This window comes from Pogonomyrmex barbatus, unplaced genomic scaffold, assembly GCF_055798465.1.
Source record: "Pogonomyrmex barbatus isolate J1 unplaced genomic scaffold, ASM5579846v1 scaffold9, whole genome shotgun sequence".
Classification (NCBI taxonomy): Eukaryota; Metazoa; Arthropoda; class Insecta; order Hymenoptera; family Formicidae; genus Pogonomyrmex; species Pogonomyrmex barbatus.
In genome coordinates, this window is record NW_028297193.1 from 2,660,705 (window position 1) to 2,684,906 (window position 24,202).

The window sequence follows — 24,202 nt, forward strand, 5'->3', positions numbered from 1 at the left end:
GAAATCCTCGCTGCGGAAAGAGCCTGTCTTTCCCGGCCCTTATCGGCAAATGGAATGTGTACTGTATATGCGGTATAAATACGACAAAACATGCTTGTCGAAGCGCCAACTTTGCACGTATATGCACGTATCTGTATGCGCACACATACGTAGGTATTCGAAAATGCCAGATTGGCGAGGAATGTCTGGGAAGAAACACTTATCTCTCTCTTCCGTTGTTGCACGAGAATAGCAGCCTTCTGCGATACATTATAGGAATTCGGGGCTTAGAAGTGCATCAGCCAGGAATCCGGGACGTTCTTCCCGATTAATCTTTTTTTTTTCTTTCCTTTCGAGAATTTCGAGGAGCTGGCTTTTAAAGCGATGGGCATTCAACGTCGACGTAGACGAGGCAAGAAGTACAGGAGCTCTGTGAGAGGCGATTTTAGCAAAATATTCAGATCCATTTCTGCTGCTTTGCATCGTTTTTAAATAAATAATAATAATTGTTATATGGCTTTTTGTTAAAATAATAAAATACAAATCCTCTTCGTTAGATATCTACATCAACTAATGAAGAGATATTAATGTTGGTTAATAAAATTAATGTCTGTCATTTAAGGCTCATAAAGAGATATTCATTCGCAGAATCAATCGCACCTTTTATTTCCTTCGAATGCTAAATCGAACGTTTCGCAGTGCTAGCTCAATTTCCATCGGTTGCACGTTGCAACTCTGTACTTATTGCCCGTAGCTTAAACCGAAATTTGTATTGACCGTTAAGCGGGTATTACGAGGGTAGCTTATCGTTTATCCGTATTTAACAAAATGACCGCGAAGCCCCAGACTACGTCTAAATCGACGGTAGTGGATCCGGCTATTGTGAAGGGCTTCTACATTCAGTTATTAGACCGTAACATCCGGCAACTTAAGTGCCTCGCACAGCATAATTCACGGGAAGCCTTGGTATCCCAGAGGTGAAGTTTCCGCGTCTCATTCTCTGATATCGCTGGCATCTACCACCTCTTAGAATTCCGCTGATGCGACATATCGTTTCTCCTGGCTCCCCGACGAGCTTCATACGTGACGAGAGTAATTGCGATCCTCGTAACGCGAAATAATCCGCCATGCGAGCATAATGCTGTGTTAATAGAAATCTTATATTAGCCATCTCTTCGGAGCACTTCCCATATTCGTTCACGTCCACTGATGACTTTGCAAAACATTTCAATATCTTACTAAAATAATCAATCGGTTGCTTGGAGGAGTAGAAGGCAGGAAGTGTTAAGTTTTCTCAGTTTGTTCTTCTACTTCCAGGCTAGAGAATGATATTGACCGACCTACTTTAAAAGTATCGATTTCATTCCGATCTAGTTTATACCCAATAGACATTCCACTGTTAAATATTTTTTTAAATATATTGCTCGAAATAAATTGACAAGCTATTTCCAATATCAATAATTTCATTGTATGATGGACAATTTATTTTTTACGAAAATAAAGAGTTCGATGATAAATATCAATTTAATATTAATATCAATTTTTTCTTTAGCTGAATATGTTTAGGTATCAAATTAATCACATGAAGTACCGAGTGCATAATTTAGAACATGAATAATGCTTTACTATGCTTGTGCTTTCATAAATGTGCGTGTTAATAATTAATTCAATATTTTACATTATATTCAAATTGCAAATGGCGTCTATATAAAGACTATTTTATCTTAAAAGCGTGCTTAGTTTAGATTTTCTGTCATCCCAGAACAAGAAGTGACATTCTTAATTAACTGTCGAGGGGGGAAAGGGGGAGATCTTTTCGTCCCTTTAGAATATAAACATATTGCGATGATTCTGCGATATATTTAGCAGGCGATATATCGAGAAGACACAGGTAATTTTGAATAGAAAATTAATTTCTTAAATATCTCTCCGTGATATGATCTTGTGTTGAGTTAATATATCATACTGTAGAGATGCCACAAAAATAATTTCTTAATAATTTCTATATTATTTAGATATTGCTTTTGAATTCTAATCAGTATCGATGGCATTGCGAGTGTCTAAGCTGTTTTAAAAATGATGAACAGTCATCGCTAGCCGCCGTGACATGTCATTAATTGCACGTAGCCTCAGCATTGAAGGATATCGATCAATAATTGTCCGGTCGGACGAACGTGGGATAAGAAATGTGCTCGCACAGTTCGTACTGCAAAATCTATTAAAATAAAGATTAATCTTTGTGCAGATTGAAATACGAACGAGGAGAGCGAATTCGCGGCGATCACTCGCGAAATTGAAATTGGCGTGATTTGTTGCGACAACGCCTGTCTACGTCGTTATTTTAGCAATTTCATTCTGTAAGTGAACAATCGCGAGCAATGCTGCGCACTTCCGTTGTTGTTGTGAAATATTGCTTCAACTTTCTACCGGAATCGAGGCGGGTAATTTTACAGAATATCTTCTGGCAAATTGACATAGAGCAGAGAATGTAAAAAGAGTTACATTTTTTTGTTATCTAATATTTAATACAAATAAAAAAATAACTTTTATCAGAAATTTCGTTCAAAGTTCTAAAGCATTTAAAATATTTGTATGTGCGTATGTATGTATGTGTATATATATGTATTTCACATATTGTATTATTTCTCTTTTTCAATTTTATTTGTAATATGATAATTACAGAGATCGTAATTCTTTCCTTTTATGTGACGAATAATTAAATGATAATTATGTTAATAATTAAGTAACGGTTATATTGATTAACAAAACTATAATTAATGATTTCATATTTTAAGATTATAATCAGATATGACTATGAAGCAAGTACATTCAATTAATTAGAATTACTCTAATTAGCATGTATGTTTACTATATGTTTAATCAGAGTTTTAGCCCGATTAAAAAATATACATCAATTGAGATCAGCAATTGGTAACAATGTTAAACATTCGCTTCATACAAATGATAAATAGATGTTGCTATTAATTAATTATCCTCTTTATAATGGCTTATCAACATCGAAAGCGATTGATTACAACGTGCTGCCGATGACAATTAGTTTAAGATTGATTAGCATATTGTTAAAGTCGATAACAGAGGATGGATTTACTTTATAATTGCTAAGGATTTACTTTATTTTAATTGCAAAATTTTCATGCGATTCCTCTATCTGCTGCTCGCAAAATCAGGTCGGAATAATTTGTGTAACGTTCACATTTAAAGTTTCTATTAAACTGAATATGAACTATTGAATTTAACATCCAACGTGCTATGCTTGGCAAATACGAGAGAAAGCTTTAATAATAATTCACCGGATATTCTAGTAGTTAAGCTGCACATTCATATCAAGGCCGCAAGTTTGAAAATTGTTAGATTTCATCTCTCATGGCTACAAAATCAACAATGTAAAAACTCAATTAGCTATAGAATTCAAAGCGTTATATCAAATTTTACATATCCAAAAATTGCGATATATTGCGATTATATTGTACTAAAACTATAGCTAACAAACACTATGTGATTTTGTAACAATCAAAATTTTATCTTTTAACAGGGTGTTAAAATAATATCAACTAATTTCATTATGGCTAACTTTATCTAACATAAAAAAAATAAGGAATCAGTTATTTCTTGAAATCTTTTAATCGGGCGTCTGAGATTTTATCTATTATTATAATTTAATTATTATTTTTAACTTTAATTATTATTAATAAAAGTTAAGGATTTCGGGAAGCAATAAGGGCATACTCTCTTGCAACGTAATACAAATCAATTTTATCTGGTAAAATAGAAAATATTGAGCTATCAGAGAAGATCTCGGAGCAGCTTTGCGAAGAACGTGTGGCTTATGGGCATCGCTTTGGCGGGCAACTTCCTATGCATATGTAGATGAATGCTCCATGCATGTGCATGTGCAGGAAATAATACACGAGATTGCGAGGAACGGTCCTCGATACTCGATTACGATACAATCTCATCTCTTCTGTCTTCGTATAATCGGCGGCTGGTATACGTTGTTCTTAGTTTTAATCTTCATCGGCAGGATCAAAGCGTTGGCATTGCAGGAAACGCGATGATTAATAACGGCGACGGAGAACCGTTTATTGTACCCTCGCTGGTCCCCCTGTTGCGTTGACCCTTTATTCTCGGCTGGCGCACACACACACACACACACACACACACACACACACACACACACACACACACACACACACACACGCACGCACGCACGCACGCACGCACGCACGCACGCACGCACGCACGCACGCACGCACGCACGCACGCACGCACGCACGCACGCACGCACGCACGCACGCACGCACGCACGCACGCACGCACGCACGCACGCACGCACGCACGCACGCACGCACGCACGCACGCACGCACGCGCGCACACACACACACACACACACACACACACACACACAGCCGAGGGGATGCAATAAAATCTGTTAGAATCTCTAGCGCCTGTAGCACCTGACATGACTCGCCACGATGACCTGCATATCTGCCTCCGTTCTTGATCCTATCAATCCGGCTACGCGATCGGTCGATCGCCTCCCTTATTCTCCAGTGGCGCGATACAATGGCGCGGGGATAAAGACCCCTCGATAGATTATGAGGAAAGTGGAATTTGAAATATCGGGGGAAGTGTCGTTGATGGTAAAGGGGACACAAGGGAGCGTTTCACGCCGTGACAGGAAGTCACCGAAGAGCTTCGCGGTAATATTACATCGCCAGTTCTAATAAATTTAAAGATTGGCACCGTTTAAAACTTGATCGACATCATTATATCACTTGATCGATGGGGAGAAATTGTATTTCTCCTGAATTTTATTTATTATATTTATTATACAATTAAATGCAATATTTTGATGGTCAAAATCTCTCGCGATGTGACGATCTCAATTATGACTTCAAATAACAAAGAGCTTGACGAGTTCTAAAATTCTATCCTCGCAAATCTTTTTACATACGACAATGCAATTACAGGTTACCTAAAAACGTAGAGCGAATTTAGCTGTAGAGCGAAGAAATACAGGCAGAAATAACGCGCAACCTCCGCAATGACGGTATTTTGAATAACCTCGAACAGGCGAGTGCATTATACTGCCTCGTTAGATCTCCAAAGTTAAATTACGCCATAAAAAGAAGCGTAATAAACCATGCGCTTTCCGTAAAACATCACACGATGCTTAATATGCCCGAGTTAAAATTGGCAACGAATGCGTACTCGCGTACCTTTCGAATACCTTTTTCAAAGAACATCGTGACTACCTCTGTGCTCCATCAAGTTGGTATATTCCGCGCATTTCAATATACCCGTTTGCGAATGCAAATTTGTAATAACGAGCCTCTATCGCCAATTGTAACGCGCCAACGTCGAATTAGGCAATGCATTTGCGTAGGACGGAAGAGAAATGCAGATTCGTTCATCATCCCCGACGCGTCGCAAATGCAGCTATCATCAGGCAATTTTAACAATTTAAAATTCGCGTTTTCGAATAATTCCCGACTGTAAAAGCATACAAAATATCCGGAATGTTTACTTTGAAAGAACAAAATTAAATAGTTAAGATTCATATCCATCGGAGCGATAAATTGAACAAAAGTGGAGGCTATAATAACGAACTCAACTTATATGTATATAATTTGTGCAACGACATTTTCCATCCTTATCTTTAAATACAAACAAGAGATTTATTTGTTCTGAATTAGAGCTAGGTCTCCGGCAATTTTCCAGGGCCGCGCATCGTTCTAAGGTCATAAAAGCACGCAAGCCACCCTGTTAACCATAGCGTCGGTCGATCCGGACATCGGTGCACGGTCATCGTGGACGATCAACGGATCGCATGATTCCAAGTGCGTTGCATAGTGGCGATGGCCATCGCAAAGTTCACGCGATCGCGGCCCGACCGAGCGAATGCGATTCGTTTTTGCGTGTGTATACACGTGCCCTCGCGGCAACTCCTTTATAATGGATGAATTGCACCGAGAAGTTGCTCGACTACTGGTCAAAGTACACGACCTGGTTTTTGAGAAGTTGAAATTTACTAAACGTGACTGGCAATCAAATTCGGTATCGCGCGTGTATAATTTGGCGGCTGCGGTCTCAAGTCACAGTCACCTATGTTTCATTGTCGCGAAAGTTTTGCGATCGCAAAAGTAGATATTTTTCCAAATAATCGTCGCATTAACGCTTGAATAGAAAGAGGATAAAAAATGAAATCGGACTATATTTGAATATTTGATAAGAAAAGGAATATTCTATTTTAATAAATTAATGAGGAACATATTATATTTTAATAGCAGTAACATATACGATTATTAATTCTTATTTATTAGGAAAATTGTTCGAAAAAAAATGTGTTAATAATAAAAGTTAAATAAATTTTAATTGCACCTGATCTCATAAGATTCCAATTTTTATTATGAAAAAGTTATTTAATGACATCTGAAAAGTAAAGTAATAAACTGTATTACTTTTCATATATATAATCACAATTTTTAAACGTTTTGTTATTATTTATGAATATCAATTTACGAATATCAATAACAAACCTGGTGATGAGTTATCCACAATTTCGTTTCTGCAAAACAAAATATTCGAGTACGCTGTTTTATCAGTGCTAGAATTTCATAAAGCTGATATTAAATAAAGCATGTGTTACAGCAAAGACCAGAAGAAAATTATTAAGACTTTAAAAAACAGGTCTTTTTTAGCTTATATTAAAAATTTTTTTCATACATTTAATATACAATCCCTGACAGTACTTTTGATGTCTATCATTTGCACGTTTACATTAATGTGTAACATTAAAATACATATTATAAAATCTCTCATTTGTCCAGAATAGTTGCAGAGAATTCTATTCTATCATTTTTGCAAATTCGTCATAAAAAGAAAAACTCTGTAAGAATATCCAAAGTTAAAATTTCATGTAATAACTTATTTAAATTTATTTTATAAAAAATGTTATAAATTTAATGTTTTATGTATGCATTATTGATTTCTTATCGCCATATTTTTCATTACAAATCCCATGACGAGACTGTCCGAGTACATCTGTGCTGATACGATTCGTTTTGTATTCTAGCATTGTGATCAGTATCTTTCGATGGAAAAACTATCGTCAAATCTTGCACGGTAAAAGAATTTACGCTTTACAGTAAAGTTATAGATTCATATCACGCAGAATACATTACATGTATTCACTGCACGGCGCGTTTTCATGCGAAGAGAAAATATCAATACACTCGATGTATCGGCAACAAGCATCGCGTACGTGCGTTACCAACATTTCTAATTTACACGAGAATCGTGCGATAAAATCGTGCGTTTTGTTATAATTTCTCCTACTTCTTTTGTCTGCCATTATCATAGGAAAAGTATTGCTTGTCGTTCGAAATGCTTGTGTAACTTCGGAAAAACTGTTGGTTTAGTTTAATAAAACATCCACCTAAAACATCAGCCTTTATATAATATGATATTTTGCATTAAGTACGTATAATAAAAAATAATAATATTAAAAATAGGATTGTACATATGTCTTACTTAATTATTAATCTTTTTTTTTTAACAAAGTTTTCACAAAGTAAAGATATCAATGTATTGTTTTAGAATTGGAATCTGGCACTGATAAAAACGATAAAATATACATCTTTAATTTTCTTGTTGGTAATTTCTTTAGATTGCGCTAATTGGGTTCGATTAAAGACACATTAAAAATATCTTTTCTACATTTAATTTTATGATTTTCGAGAATATTTTTTTAAGACATTTTCTGATGTTTCTTGTTGCACTACTTATTGCGACATCATAAAGTGTAAAGTGCCCGACAGCACGAGGAGTTATTACAGCCGTGAAGAGGTGAAACGGGACAGACTTTGCCTCCGGTAGTGTAATCTTAACGTGTGCAAGGGTTTACTCTGTAATATATGTCACTCGCATGCCGCAAGTGCAAGTTGGTTAATCCGTGCCCCGCGTGCGCCGGTCACGCCGCGACAATTAAAGGGGATCTTTTAATCGCGCGCGGTTTAGAACTGCTTAAAATGGAAATTTCGTCAGGCCGCAGGGTCGCGTGCGAAGCTATCCCCCCGGTAATAGCGCTTTTACGAGCTCGTAAAGTAACACTACGAGCAACGATGAATTTCATCGCATATGCTCCCTGGCCGTTGTCCATCTCAATTATACACCCCTATCATCCACTCATTAAGTCTAATTCCTGAAAACACAATAGCTTTTTTCATATAAATTTATTTTAATAAATCCCCGTTTTCTCGCTATACTTGGAATATCAAATATATAATATTTTTCTTTCTCAATAATAATTTATATTTTTTAAAAATAGATATGATTAAAACCGATTATAAATGATTATGGTTAAAAACGATTTATTTATATTTAAAAAATTTTAAATTATTTTAAAAAAATAAATATGATTAAAATAGATATGCTTCCGTCACATGTTCTGTAACATTTCTTTATTCTATATTCTCGTTACGTCAATATCAATCGCGTGTGTATTTTCGTTAGAAGCAAAATTGCTTTCGGGGAAGATATTAAGCTTAAATATATTTTTCATCCACCTGAAATAAAATTGCGAAATCGTCGTTACGTGTATCTCCAAAAGGTTACTTCGTACAGCGTTGCCCTTTTGTAGATACAGGTTTACGGGACACATAAAGCGATTATGATGGCGTATCGTCGTACGGAGTTGCATAGTTGATTGTCACATGTCGCGGGTGACACGCGATTCTGGAAACGCGATACGAGCCTTGTAAATGTTCCGCACAGGCGGCGGGCGAATGCTTGACAGCCACTCTCTCTCTCTCTCGGAAAACACCGGCAGACATTCTGCTTTGCGGCCGGGTTGTGCTTTTGCCGGCGGCTTGGCGAGAATGCGCCGTCAGGTAACATATATGCAGCCTCCCGGCTTGTAATTAGTCCGCGTAGATATCTACGTCGGAGAGCGAGGCAGTGAGAATATTACGACACGCCAGGAACGCGCATCGTACATATATAAACGCGTGTGTTGTACACACGACGGTGTGATGTACGTGCAGCTGAGATTTTCTGCTTGCGACAAGTGCATTCGGAGGAGCGGATAAAGCGCGAGAGAGCGTGTGTCAACCACGATGGTCTCAAGACTTTCAACGGCACATCTTCTGGTGCACAAGACTAATGTTCAATTGTCTTGTCGTCAAAGGAAACGGAAGTCACGAGATTCTTCATCTCTCAGCTATTTCACGAATGATGAAAATTTTAGAAAGCTTCCAAATGACGTCGACACTTCTTTCATAAATGTGGCAACTATGTTTAGTAGCGAGAATATCATTTCTTTTTTCTCTGATTTTGTTGTAAGGATGCAGACGACAAAGCATTTTCTCTATTATTGAATAATGAATGTTCCTTTTTAGCATCTTATTCTTCATCTTTCCTTTATTTTTATTCCAATGGGAGCCTAATATATCTCGTATCTCTCGCTATGTTATTTCTATATGTTTATTCAACGTATCTGATACAATAAATATAAGAAAAATTACGTATTTAGAATGCGTTAAATAATGCGTTATTACAATTTTTTTCTCATGTATTAAAAATTGATTTTTTTAAGAGGACAGGAAAGGTCGCGATTCACAAGTTTATACAAGATATAGCATGGATAAATAAGAAATTTCAAACGTAATTTTTACAGAACGTGCAAAGTTTTCTGTTACAAATCAAGATTTAAAAACTTGATATCTTCCTTTCCCATCAACAGCTGTCTCGGGAATAAGACTCCAATTAATTTTCTGCTATCGTTTACTCGGAAGAAACTCGAGATAATACATTGTCCACTGAATTCCCAAGAGCTTCGCCTGTTATCGTCCCTTTTTTTCTTTTTGTATTCCGTGTTCTTTCGTCAAACGCTGATGCTTCGAGATTGATTCCCGTGGAGATTCGGAAAACCTGTTTTCCTCTTAACGATAATTTGAAGAACGTCCGGATTCCATCCATCACTCTCACGTACAAATACTGCAATAATCAATCGATCATCCCCGACACGAGCATTGCAGGACAAATTTTCTCAAAGCTTCCTCGAACAGACGGAAAATTCGATAGATGTCGTTTGCATTCTTAAGCATCGATTTCCCGTTATAAGAACAAAGGAACGGGCGAATTCCTTCCTGAGCTGCTTAAAATCGTTTTACTATTTAGCTATGCTTTCTCGCAATCCCGGGAGAAAGAAATAAATGCAGCGGCATACTTTTAACGCGAGTCAGACAATTTGCCGATAGCGACTGGAATAACTCCGAAATTAATTAAATCGCGCATCTCCCGTTCTTTCTTCCTCGACTCGGCCACCGGAAGGAAGACTCGCTTCGAAATTCGCGGAGTACAACGTCCGCAAACTCTTTGCTTTCAACTCGCCACATTTTGTTTCCGCGCGGAAACTTGTCCCTTTAATTACGGAAGTCGACGGGGGGAGGGGGGGGGGAGAGGGAGAGGAAACCGAACGCAAAGTTTTCCGCAATTTCGAAGTCGCGGGAGCGCGGGCAAAGGTTCATCAGCTTGAGATTAATAGCCCATCTGTTTGTTTTACTTCGCCCGGCCCGCTCAAGTACGATAAAGTTCTTCCGTGATTAATCGTGCCCGAGTCCGCGAATTTAAAACCCCCGAAGCGCCACGCCGACGACATTCCGGTTGTTTCAATGGTACTGAAGGGCGTATGACATTAACGTAGTCTTAACGAATTTTCTACGGGGGAAGATAACGAATTCAGAAGAACTCCAGTTGGCCCTTAAGTCTCCGAAGGACACTTAGAAGTTTCCAGCGCGCGCGACGAGGAGTTTGTCCTATTTGCGAAGACATTTTGATTCTCGTGCAGGCTCATCTATGAAGAATAAACTCTAAGGATGTACAAGTTCCTATAGACGTCTGATAAGAGCTCGTTTCATGGTTCATCAAACTTTGGACAGAGTTAACATAGCGATGAGGAGAGTTTTATCTAACAATTTGAAAGAAATAAATTTATCAAATTTATCAACGAAGTCTGGCATATAAACCGCAGATCAGATTTTTGATTAATAATGAATAATTATAATGATTACAATGAATATTATTTTATACGTCGAATTACGAATTAATGAATACGTTGATTTATTTAATTATTTCTACCTAGATATAACGTCATTTTCAATCATAAAATTTTGGACTGTAAATATATAAGAAAAAAGTTCACAGCAAAAAAAAAGCGAGAATTGATGGAGACAGCGGTGCTATTTACCACTAAGATGAAACAATAAATATCTATCATGGTTGGAAACTAGCGAACTAAAAAAACCGCACCAACTGCGCCCCTGTTGCGTCCGATAGTTTGTTGCTATTTTTTTTGGTTTATATTTCCTGGTAATATGCTACATCGCATCGATTCGAAGAGTTTTCTATGCTGTATTTATTACACTTTTTTATTTCACTTATATTTTCAAAATAATTTCCTCCTATACGAGATATTAAAAAAATAGAAATTGTGATTTATAATAGAATTTTATATTTAAACATAATATTTGTAGAATTAACATAATCATCTTTCACGCTTTAAATAAATTTTTAATAAATGTGTGAATTTTTGTAACAATTACTATCTCGAATAAAAATTCATTATTAGAACACTATTGATTATCGCGAAATTTAATAATTCTCATTAAAACTTACCATAAAATGGTATATTTAAGATCATGCAAATATCATACACTTTTCCTGCAAAAAAGATTTTTGGAATATTTTATCCAGTCATGTAATACATCAGCAAAGCAATTTTTAAAGAAGTAGTAATCAAGTATTTAGTCGTAAAAATGAAGCCATCCGTATAATTTATTCCTCTCTCTCTCTCTCTCTCTCTCTCTCTCTCTCTCTCTCTCTCTCTCTCTTTCACGTGATGAACCGGCGTGATTCTCTCGCATTAAGAACTTCCTGGGGAAGCTCTCGGCCTTTTCGCTCTGATTTTCGTGCTACGAGCGGGATTAAATCTGCACGCCATTGCATCGCACCGATTACGCGCAGTCGGACTCCCGGCAAAAATTGAACGCAGATGCGCATCCAGTATTCAAGCGGGGGTGAATCCCGCGGGAGAGTAAAGACAGTCATAAACAAGAGATTATCTACCATCGTCTAAATCCCTCGCGATATCCTTCCCTTCATCTTATTACGCGTTTTCATGCTGATCCTACCGTGCACTTCCATCTTCCTATCTTATCGGATCTAATCGCAGGATATAGGGAAACGCGCATCCATTTGGCTTCCCTAATCTATTAAAGTACATCCCTCCACCGCGTTTTAACTTTGCCACACCGCTATTCTTCCCGCCGCCCCGTGTCAGCCACTTTGCTCACGCGAGGTCATCCGACAACTTCATCAACTCACGGCACCCGCGATACGCAAGTTGTATCTCGTTTACGGCATCTCTGCGAAAATCAGATGATGTAATTCAGTTCTGTTTGCCCAGGCGTCAGCCATTACCAATTTCATATCCGCCGTTCTGTAAAGTCGGCATTACAATGTTGGCACGGTAAGGGAATTCCGCTCGTAAGAAACAATTTTACGTGAGTTTTACGCGTTTTCACATTGAAGTGCTTCAAACAGGAAATTGGCGCTTAGGATGGGAAAGAGTTTTGGAGTAATACTGCTCAATTATCGTTTAGCGCATTCGGCTAAAAACAGCGCTCCACATGCATCGCGTTTGTGCAACGATTGCGCTGGGCTCGTCATAGGCCGGTAATATCCGCTGTAAAATTGTGTTTTACGTGACTGGCTCTGGCGTGAATTGCATGCTCTTTATAAGCGACGTAAAGGCAATATCTTTCTTTTCCGATGGTTGTCTGTTATCACGAAAGTGTACTTATCTTTTCACATATTAATACTTCATTTTCACGTTTATTGATTCACTCGTTTAACTAATTTTTAAACTTCTCTTATTTAGAGAAGTTTTAGAAAAGAGGTCAAATCTCTTTTTTATCATTTTTTTGATCTATTTTATCTTTTTTTTAACCTACAATATCAATACTTTAAACAATGTTTACGTATAGTTGAATGTTCTTTCATGCGAGAGGTTCATAAATCATAAATCTCTACAAAAGGTTTGACATTCGCGGAGATAAATTTCTGTAAATGGAACATTTTTGAAAGATCTGAATGCACGATTGTAGAAAGTGGGGCAAACAAATGCAGATTCAAGACGCGCAATTTCGACGGTACGGATATGTAATTAGCAAGAATAAATTTTGCTCTCTATGCATCTAGCGCACGTAAGAGATTCAGAATATTGTTCACCGCAAGATAATATTCAAGCATCGCGCGCGCGCGTGCGCGCACGTAATAAATGATAATTATAAGAGAGCTAATAATTGCGTAACTTAGTCTCGTGTTACGTCGCCACGCTGAAGCAGCCACGTAATTTCGGATGCCGCCTAGATTGTGTCGGAATACGTATAAACACATCATTCTGAATTTCGCATATCCAGCGCGTGAAACGGCGGGTTACACCACAAGCAAGTACAAATTTAATTAGCTCGCAAGAAGCGATGAAAGCGCGACCAGCGTATAAAGCTTAATTACATTGAAACCGTGTTCTTCACGCTTTGCTTTACACGTGCCGGTATCGCGAAATGAGAGCTTCGGATATTTTAAATTAAATTCGCCTTTCAAAATTTCTCACGACGGCAAGCAGGTCTGTCGCGTTAATCACGAGGGGCACGTTGCGCAAATTATTATTGAATATTCTGCAGATGGTCGCACAGGGACGTCCTTATTTCGATCAATTTAGTAAGGATACTATATATACTTGTAACCTATTAACTTCTAAATTACGTCTTTTGGGAAATTCAACAAAGTAGTTTTATCAATCTCTTTGAATGTATATTTAAGGAACTTCGTAGAAGACAGTAATTCATGGAAATTGATATGTAAATTGATGCATATATTAAAATTTTAAGAAAAATAATGGCATTTATGATATCTGGCAATGTAAAATTCATCAGAGCAGTAGCTGCACCTTTGTAAAACGTAAATATGCGCAAAGCCAAACAAATTCAAAATTTATTATTTTTACTGCTGTATTTGTTCAACCTTTTAAATAGCAATGAGTTTAACGGTTCGCATTATGATCATAGTCGAATTGAAACAATATAATTATTAAATGCAATTAATAGTCAATTATAAGTCAAAAGTTTATATTAATTTCGAATGAAAAAGTCTGTTAATGAAGTTAGTGAATCGCATATGCGTAATTCACTTTGATAGCATTAAGTACTTGATTTTATCGTAACAAGTTTGGCGAGGTTAATGAAATACCAGTAATGCGTGAGCTTATTAACAGTTCGCGATTTATTATTCATGATGCATCTATATGCGAATCTATAAATCATTTGAGCGTTCTATGATAGAGCCGATGGGATATATCGCGGAAGCACGCAATTATGGCAAAAATAGAGCTTGCAATATTATCTTATACAAAATACATTGTGCGAGTCCGCGGCTAATATTCAGTTTGCACTTCCGCAGTTAAACGTAGTTAAACGCTTATATTGCTTTATCGGGCTTTAGCTTTAATCTCCCGTACGTAACTGTACGTGTACCGTAAAAGTTACATCAGCCTGCATAGAATTAATGCTCCCTCCGCTCTTTCGTATTGATGACTCTCGCGCGATATCGCGACATTTTCTATAACATTGAGGAGATTTATTGGTCAGGATTATTTAGAGATACTTATCGCCAGAAAGATCTGACATGGGCGGGTAATGGAGCCGTCGGTACTAGTCGCAGCGCGAACATGATGTCGATGCGCGGAAACCGCACAAAAACCATGGTGGGGGCGCACGAGAGAGAGAGAGAGAGAGAGAGAGAGAGAGAGAGAGAGAGAGAGAGAGAGAGAGAGAGAGAAACAGAGAGGGGGGAGGGAGGAGAAAGAGAGGAAGAGATTAAGGTAATCCCACCTAACTGATGACGGTCGTTTCAAAGGTTTCAACAGATTAATTGGAAGATCGATCGACACTCGCGCTTCTTACTGCGACAAAAAAAGCACCGTTCGTCGTAGCAACGTTGATAGGTGCGATGTAATGTTTCTTGAAGAGCATTAGAGCGTTACTGCACGCAGTACCTTGCGGACTTGCATAATTTCTGTTTTGCGGCTTCCCGATTGTTATTATCTCTCGGCTTCGTCATCACATCAACGGTACGACGGAATAAATTTAACAGACAATTCAGTCTCCTTTACGCTTGTATACACACTGCAATAATATGTGTATATATTGTTAAACATTTTTTTAGTTACTTAAAAAATCTACTTGTAATTTAATATTATAATTTTTTTTTTAATATTATAAATATTTGAATATCCATAGTATTTATGTAATATTTATGTAATATGTATTGTGAGATATATTATATGATGAATCGTCGTTAAAATGTATAAAATATCCCGTATGATTATACATACAAGTATTATAATGCGAGCAGCATGTCACTGTATGTCACTTGCACGATAATTGTCTTTTATGGAATCGAGAAGGAAAGAGCAACGGAGAAAGCAATTTACTAAGCTGCGTGAGAGCGTATTGTCGGCTAATGACAGTGCCGTGTTATTGTGGCAAGCGGTGTTAGCGTCAGAACGTGATTTATGGATAATAATACCACGTTACTTGGACATTTCGTTGAAAAAAAAGGGTAGATAAAGCGCGCGAATGCGAGGCCTGTTATAATCCTTGTCGTCGCAGCCTAATCGATTCGCGTTTAATGTCTGACTAATTTTGCTCTCTATCACTTCTCTTGTCGTTCAGTATGAAAAAGACTGATTTCATAACAGTATGTCAATGCTCTTACATTGTTTTTTATATCGGTGAAATAAAAATTAATTTATTATACGTTATAATAGAAGTAGAAAGAATTTATATCGCATACGACATAAATAAGTAGAGTACATTGTGTTACATTTTAAAATTAATATATTCGAATTAAGCAAAATATTTGATTTATGTATAAATTTTTACATAATATTATAATAAGTACATAATAAAAAATATTAGTATCATTATCATTAATAATTTATCCTTTTCAATCATAAAATGATTTAAAAAGGAAAAGTTAAATCATATCAGCATTTGATACGATCACAGCACTGAATAATGAAGAAGCGGTTCAAAATATATTTATCACCGCAACAATTCGATTTAAGCATTAACTATATAAAATATTTACAGTAGCTTCGTATTCTCTGTTGCGTTGAGCAATTATTTTTCCGCAGCCCAGCTTTCTTGAAGTACATCACTTCCAGTGGAATCTCATTCCGCACCCTGTATATCTGCGCTTCACTTAAATTATTCAGAGAGCGAGAGTTTCTCTCACTTCCTGAGAAGGGAGGAGGGCTAATCCGATGGCAAGAGAATCGCAGGGCGCACCTGTACGCATTTAAGACGGTGGAAAAAGGGTGCGCAAGTTACTTAGTCTGAAATCAACTTAACGCAGTTTCGCTCTGCGTTTCATGTCCGTTTCCGATATTATTTATCATTCATCCTCTTTTTTTTATTGTAAATTTTATTATACTTGTATCTCACATCCTGCTGGTTTTCCTTTTCCTCTTCGATTCTTTCTCTTATCGTAAGCTGATTAAACTAAATCACAGCAACTTCCGGTATAATATTTCATATAAGCATGTGAACGACGAAGATAAATCGTCAGTGGAAGCTTTGCAATTGCTAATTGTAGGTTTGCGTTCGACTTGCTCGATTTGGTCCCCTGTTCGTACTTATCACGCGCATGCATTATTCCCGACGTTGTTTAAAATTTCGACAGCGGAGTGCAGCACGAAACTCCACAAATCCCTGTCACTATCACATATACGCACTGGGAATAATTTGGAAATAGCGTAGTTTTATTACATATGAATAACATAATTTTTGAATTATGCGCGACATTTTCATTGTAATTTTAACTTTTATCTATCGTAAAGAATTTAAAAAGTGTCTTGTTATATTTATCGCAGACTGCAATATAACCATAGCGGCACAATTAACAATTGTTTTGCTTTATGACGAAAGATGCATAGAATCTTTTTTTTAGAAAATAACAATCTTGTAAAGTGGACGTGGAACATGTGCTCGTTGAGATCCGGAAAAAGAAATGCACGAGAAAACGAAATAATCAGGCAGTTGTCGTAACCTCGAGCCGCTCTAATTTAGATCGCGCAAATTATATGCCGTATATTCATATCTCGCGGTGCAAAAACGCGGCTGAAAAAAGCCGTAATTTCAAGATTTACGCGCTGATTTCTGAATGCGTTAAGATAAAAATGTAGCGGCTGAGCGAAAACGTAATTAACGTAGTTACGAGAAAGCCGTGATGAAAGGGGGAGGGGGGGATAAAGTCATTGTCGGTCTATGTTATAGATCGGGCGAGAAAATAATGAGTTGGGAATATAACTCGGAATTGGACGATAAGAGAACGTGGAGAAACGAGATACATGGAAAGCGACGATAAAACCAGCTAATGACAATATCCAGATTATTAACCGCTGACGTGAAAAGAAATGGAGGATTCCACGATTAAATTGCGTAGAGCATGAAAATCATTCTATCTCATTATTGCACGAGAAGTGTAACGCATGTGTTCAATAATGTGTATATGTTCGCTTAACATTGGGATGCATGACGTAAATAGCTCATGTTGATTTACCATTTAACGTTGGTGGCGGTGATAACGTATTAATTATCATTACCCTCATTCCGAGAGGTATATAACGGGTGGAGTATTTGAAATATGTCGCGCTTCAATAGCTTCTCGATAGAGACAGTTGAAATTGATTATCCACAATCTACCACTCTTGCGAGAATTGGAACGCGTATCGCGTAAAACGTGGGTAATATTTTATATCTGACCTATTTTGCAAGTCCCAAAGTTTTTAAATGAAGAGAACCTGTTTAATCAAAGAAATACGTCTAATGATTCTGAATAACGGCCCTTCCTCGTGGTTTCCCTTACAAAAATCATTACAAGCGTCGTTTGATTCGGTCGACTCAATCAAACGTGGAAAATGTATGTATATGATATCAATAAAAAACAAAGAAACATTCTGCTTTTGTTGTGCGAAATATCGATGGCCCTTTGGTCGACGAATTTCTATTTAAAAGATCTTACATGTTGTCTCGGCCGTTCATTGAATACTTTCATTGAGGAAACCACTACGTACGTCGAGTCGACGATTTGCATATGATTCTCACCCCATTCTTGCATTCATTCCTTTGATACGCGCAATCTTACTTGCTTCTCGCTCTTTCCATTGTCGGCTATCTTTGCGCATCTTCTTTCAAAGAGGTCGTCGTGCCGACGATACAGGAATAATATTCGATCTAAAAGTCGCATACATACTTATTCTATCGCATATGAACCCATCTGCTACGTGCGTAAAATCTGCAACGAATTTTATTGTGTCCCGCGTAAATACGCGCTTTTATCGGACGATCCTTTTGCTACCTCGCCACTATGACATATTGACATTATGCTATTTAGGTTGATTGCCGTAAAAGGCACCATATCTGCTTTTCGGTTTTCGCAGCCGTAAAAATACCACCATTTTTCAAAAAAATCACAAAAAATGTCACACAGCTTTTGACAATATTCGATTTTCTTTCAGAATCTTTATTACATAATTTAAACAATTTTGTTGCAATTTTGTTCTTCCTTTACTGCATATTTTTATTATTTTGAAAATTTAATTTGATGTTTCCTATGTCTATTTTATTATGTCTATTTTTAAATTTCTTCACTTGAATAAAATCATAATAAAGAAATATATATCCCTCTATCCACACATTTAGATTTTTTTATTTACTCTACGAAAATTTTTTATCTCTTACCTTAAGTCTAGAGAAAAAAATTGATGCATTCGATAATTTTATAGAGCATGTCATAGATACAATGAAATATAAAAATTTATATTAATTAGAATTAATTTCTCGGAAGAATATGTTCACGATTGTATATTAGTCATTTGGAAGTTTAATAGAATTAATTAGAAACGCTGTTCTCTCGAATTTAACTTAAATTAATTTTAACAATAGATATACTCTCTTCAAATCGACTCGAACACGAAACGCTCGAATGAAATCGATATTCATTACTTTTGTTGCCTAATCATTGTGGGATTGACGCGTCGTTACATGTAAATGCTGTCAAACAACTCGAATAATCATGCACGATACGTTGGGGAGTATCGACTCGTTCGAAGCACGCGATTGCTTCTTTGGATATTCTGTTAAATATTTAAATGCCAGTGCGGAAACAAGCCGCTTATTTCGGGACGGAGAAAAAAAATGCTTTAGACGAGAGAATTTATAAGATTTCCGATCCGCCATGAGCTTGCGTGACTGGCTTCGCGCAATCCGATCCTTTGACATAAAGGAAACGGAGAAGAAAGATGTCGCGCATTCTATAAATCTTTTATCAATTGCAGTTTTAAACACAAGTATAATTGTTAATCTCGTCTAAATAACGAACGTCTTAGTATAGATAGGAAATAAAGTGTATAATACGGCCATTTGTCTGCAAGTAGTCGCAACGTAAGTGAAACACGCATGCGAGAGTAAAACGCGGCCAACCCCTCGGCATTGAAACTAAGTCAGTTTTATGAATGAGAGAAGGAAAACATTTGTCTTCATGTTTCACGTTACCTTCCTTGATTTATATCTCGCAAGAATATGCTGAATAATTAAAAGAAAGCAATTACTATGGTCAAAAATGATGGCAATCTATATCAAAGTTGAAAAATAATAATTATTCTGAGATCGTTTAAAAAATTAAATGTATGAAAAATAAAATTATTATAAATATATTTATATGAATTATTACTACAAAAAGTTAAAAAATTGATTTTATCATGTATATAAATATAGAAAGTAAATAATAAAATATTTGAATAATGAAAAAGATTTATAAAAAAGATTTTTTAATTAACGTAAAGAAGTTGTTTCTACCAATATTTTTATGAATTATCCTTAAAGAATATTAATAAAATAAAGAAGCGGCATATGATTATTATATAATGTTGATTTTAGGTGTTATAATCTTACCAAATTTAACTAAACAGAAAGTTTTAAAATATAGTTTGCTTTTTGGTCGGCAAAAGCATACGCGCAGCGTTTGCTTTGAAAATTTTAACATATACGCCGGTTGGGAACATATGGTATACGTGGTTGGCTTACGAATAGCCGAATCACAACCTGCGAGAAGTGTAACATATCGCAGGTTTACTGAGCGGAAGAAAAACACGAATATCAAATACCCTTCGTAAATTAGAAAATTTGCGAATTCGTTTCTGCAAATTTAATATAGATTTAACACTTAATATCGTACGTGGAATTACTAACAACTTCTCATTGATATGTGAAATGATATGTGATTTATAGAATTTCAGGAAGTTATAATATTATATTTTTATGTTATTTTATTATTTTTATGTTATTTGCTTATATTATTTTTTAGTTTAATTTTCATTAAAATTTTTTTATTTAAATATGACATGTTACATGTCTCTCTAGAAATTATATATATGTATATGTATCTATATATGTGTATATATATATATATTTTAAAAAGAAATTTATGAAATTATTAGTTTTTCAAAGATAATAATAATTGTTTCATGAAGCTATTTGCAATAATATAACTGAAAAAGTTCTTTTAATAGAAAGATTTTGCGAGATTATTATATACATTAATAAGTTATTCTTTTTTTTTAATTATCTTGTACAAGCACTTAAAGCAATTAAAGATTAAATAATCTTCACAATTTTGAAATAATTTTACTCATATGATAAAAATTTATGTTAATTTACGTAAATTTACGTTTATTTCTTGTAAAATTAATTGTTACCTAAAAAAATAGCTTCAAAAATATAATAAAATTGTATGCGCAACACTGCTATTAATATAATTTATTAATAATTTTTATAAATATTTCTGCATATAATGTGATATGCTCACCGGAATACGAGAGAGACAAAATTTGTATCAGATTTATGTCAAAGTATCACAATGCCACAGGAGTGTCTATTACACAACAAAAGAATCGATATCAACAGTCAGAATAACGAGTGATCAGAAATCTGCGTAGCGATCGCAGTTTTCCGTTTCTATTTCGTTATTCGAGATACGCAACCACTCGATATATCGTATTTATCTTTTCGACAAATAATATTGTGTCTTTTCGCTTATATATAAGGACCCAGATGGTAATTATGCGAGTATACGACAACTACCTCGAAATGTTCCTATTTCGGCAATCCCAAGAGACTACGGTAAATCGCGATACGAATAATATTCGGGTCGGATATTTATCGGACTGACAAGATCCTTCGTTTTTCGAAGCGAAATATTATCATGCTCGTTCAACCATCCTTTTGTCTTGAGAATTCATCGAATACTCTAGATGTTTTCCTCGGAATATCTCTCATGTGATCGCGAATTTGCATTTTGAAGAGCCTTTTCGTTCCCGTATCTGTTTCGTCATTGATTCCCAGCGGAAATGTTCAAAGTCTTCCTAATGCATTTAGTTTGTTCGTGTGATATTCTTTTCGCTGCGCAATTCTCTTCCACTGATTTTATCATTTCCGCTCCTATCGTCCTATGTTTAATTATTAATTTTATTTTTTTAATTTTAATTTTTTTATGTCAAACACGTATTTTTCTGTAATATTTTTTATTATTAATTTAACTTGTTTTATTTCTTTATCTTTAACATAATCTTTCGAATGTTATGTTCCCTTACTGTAAGTTTCATTCTTAAATTTTTGTTAATTTTCAAATTTTTCATTTTTTGATTCCCAACCTTATTAAAAAATTTTTTATTTACTTTAAAATTAAATTTTTTACTCGATTACTTTGTTTCGAATTTTCGAAACGCATTTGTCTTCATATTAAATACATAACTTCCTTTATTATTAAACTTTACAAAAAACACATTGTACAAAAAAAGAATAAAATATCATTAGGAGAACTGTGCGGAGCAAAGGATCAGCTAGGAACTCCAGGGTAAGAGAATGTTCCTCCGCGTTCCTATCGATTTCACACATTCAACAAAAACGCTACATCTATGTGAAAGCGTTAAGAAAAACTTGCACGTATCTCGCAAAAAAAACCTAACTTTTTATTTGACGAAACTAGTTAATACCACGTTAGGGCACCTTGTGCGTAATTTTGGAACACGCTCCAGCATTCTAGTCTTTCGTTTTAGCCGTAATTTCTTTTTTTTCTCTATTTTTTCAAAAAAAGACGTATGGTCTCGCAAAGTGGACATGCCAAGTATATCGAAAAAGAGAGCTTAAAAGAGAAAGAAGAAAATAGTTTTTATGTAAATAGAATAAGATTTCTATAAAGAAAATTGTGCTGTATTGTAGAACTAACGGTAGAGATATTTCCTTAACATAATTTTCCTAGCTTCGTTGCTATATTATTTGTTTAAAAAAAAATTGCTGCTACTTTATATTTACGTTTGCATTTTATAACTGTCAGCTATCACTTAAGTGAGAATGCCGTTAGTTTATTTCGCGCGTAAAGTGGAGTTGAAATTTTCTGTTGGCACGATGTTATTTATATTAAATTCTTCAAGTTTATTGGTACAATTTTCTATCGAAAACTATGTTGGCTTGAAGTTGGCGGCAATGTATGATGAATAAGCAAGGAGCGTTGTCCAATATAAAATTAATCAACTTCTTGCATACAATGCTTTATCCATTTCATTAATATGCATTACTTATAAAATATTACTATTTTTTAATTAAAGTATAAAATTTTAAAGAGTTTAGTTATTATTAAACTTTGAAACGAAACACGATAAATTAGAGAATATTTTAGAGAAACATTATACTTAGCTATATATTTTTTATATTGATTTTATATTGATTTTATTGATTACCTTTAGCTCTTTTATTAGCAAAATATAATTACATTTTAATGTTGTTAAAAAAAAAAAATTATACGGTTGGTTAAATGAAATACTCATTAATTGTATTGTATTTATGTGTCGAAACAATTAAAATAATGAAAATGAGCGTTAAAAGTAACCTCTTCATATTTTTTTTGTATTTCCAGCTGTTTCGAGAGCGTTGTATGTCTGAGAAAAGGAGAGAGAACGACGAGTATTTTATGATCATCATGAGGACACTCTGGATCGTGGTGGTCATTCTACTCGAAATACACTTGTACTTCACAGGTAAGTTTAAATTTAATAATTTATAAAACTACTTTCCTGCATTGTTATATTTTATATCACACGATTTTCTTATCAAAATTTGTTAAAACAATAATAACTTGCATAAAATTTGGAATGTTTTTAAAAACAAAGAATCTTTTTAATGATTTATAGAAAAAGCGATTTTTGAAATTCTGTGAAAAATATAATATTTATTACGTCTAATTTTATTAAGTTTACAATTACACATTTAGAATTTCTTGCTCTATTTCGAATATTACATACACAATTTTGCCGCATGATTTCATTAGGAGAGTATGACTTTTATGAGATTAAATTTCAGAATTGTGGAAACGACATACTCATTCGTATTTCTGTCTCGTGTGTTCTCCTCTCGCAAATCGCGTGTTTAAGTATAGCGGCTCTTCTAGCCTAAATAATTTTGTTTCTAATTCTCCTCCGCGTCGTGCTCATCCTCGTCAACATTCGCTTCACGGTGGCATACAATTTTCAACGTTAATGATGCCGCTTAAAGAAACACAAGCGTTCACGGCGCACGCCACATTCTTCCGTACTTCCGCGTTCGAGCGAGTTATTTTCGTGCTGGCAACTAGAAAACACTTAATCTGGTGGCTGACAAGCAATTTCCGGTTATCGTGTTGAAAATCCGCGGCATACTTGCGCCTTGTTAATGTCGAGCTTTTCGACGAGTGTATTGAAATCATGTGCTTATATATCTTGATGACTCTCCTCGGGAGACATCGATATCATTGGCACGGCTATAACAGACAAATTTGCAGAACGTCTCATTTTCGAACGAAACGACGCAGTACTGAAAATTTAGGTCGTCGCCGTAACACCTCCGAAGCTTTAGATCTAATTGAAAGTTTAATTAAATGCACACCGGCCCCTATTACCAGGCCGTTTTACGATTCCCGATTCGGCAAACTTTCTGAAATTGTGCCAGATTAATCTTTTACTACGTGCGAATACTAATCACTGGT

The 24,202-nt window shown here is 35.6% G+C and overlaps 1 protein-coding gene across 2 annotated transcripts in view; it reads left to right on the top strand.

Moving 5' to 3' along the window:
• Positions 1-24,202, top strand: part of LOC105428797 (neuronal growth regulator 1) — a 69,103-nt gene that overhangs the window by 24,863 nt on the left and 20,038 nt on the right. Inside the window, exon 2 of one of the 2 annotated variants that reach the window (XM_011641294.3) lies at positions 23,099-23,219. In XM_011641294.3, the coding sequence (XP_011639596.1) occupies positions 23,117-23,219 (103 nt within the window). In that variant the 5' untranslated portion in view covers positions 23,099-23,116. Of the gene's footprint in view, positions 1-23,098; positions 23,220-24,202 lie in introns of those variants that run through there. The other variant, XM_089084411.1, reaches the window with a different exon arrangement.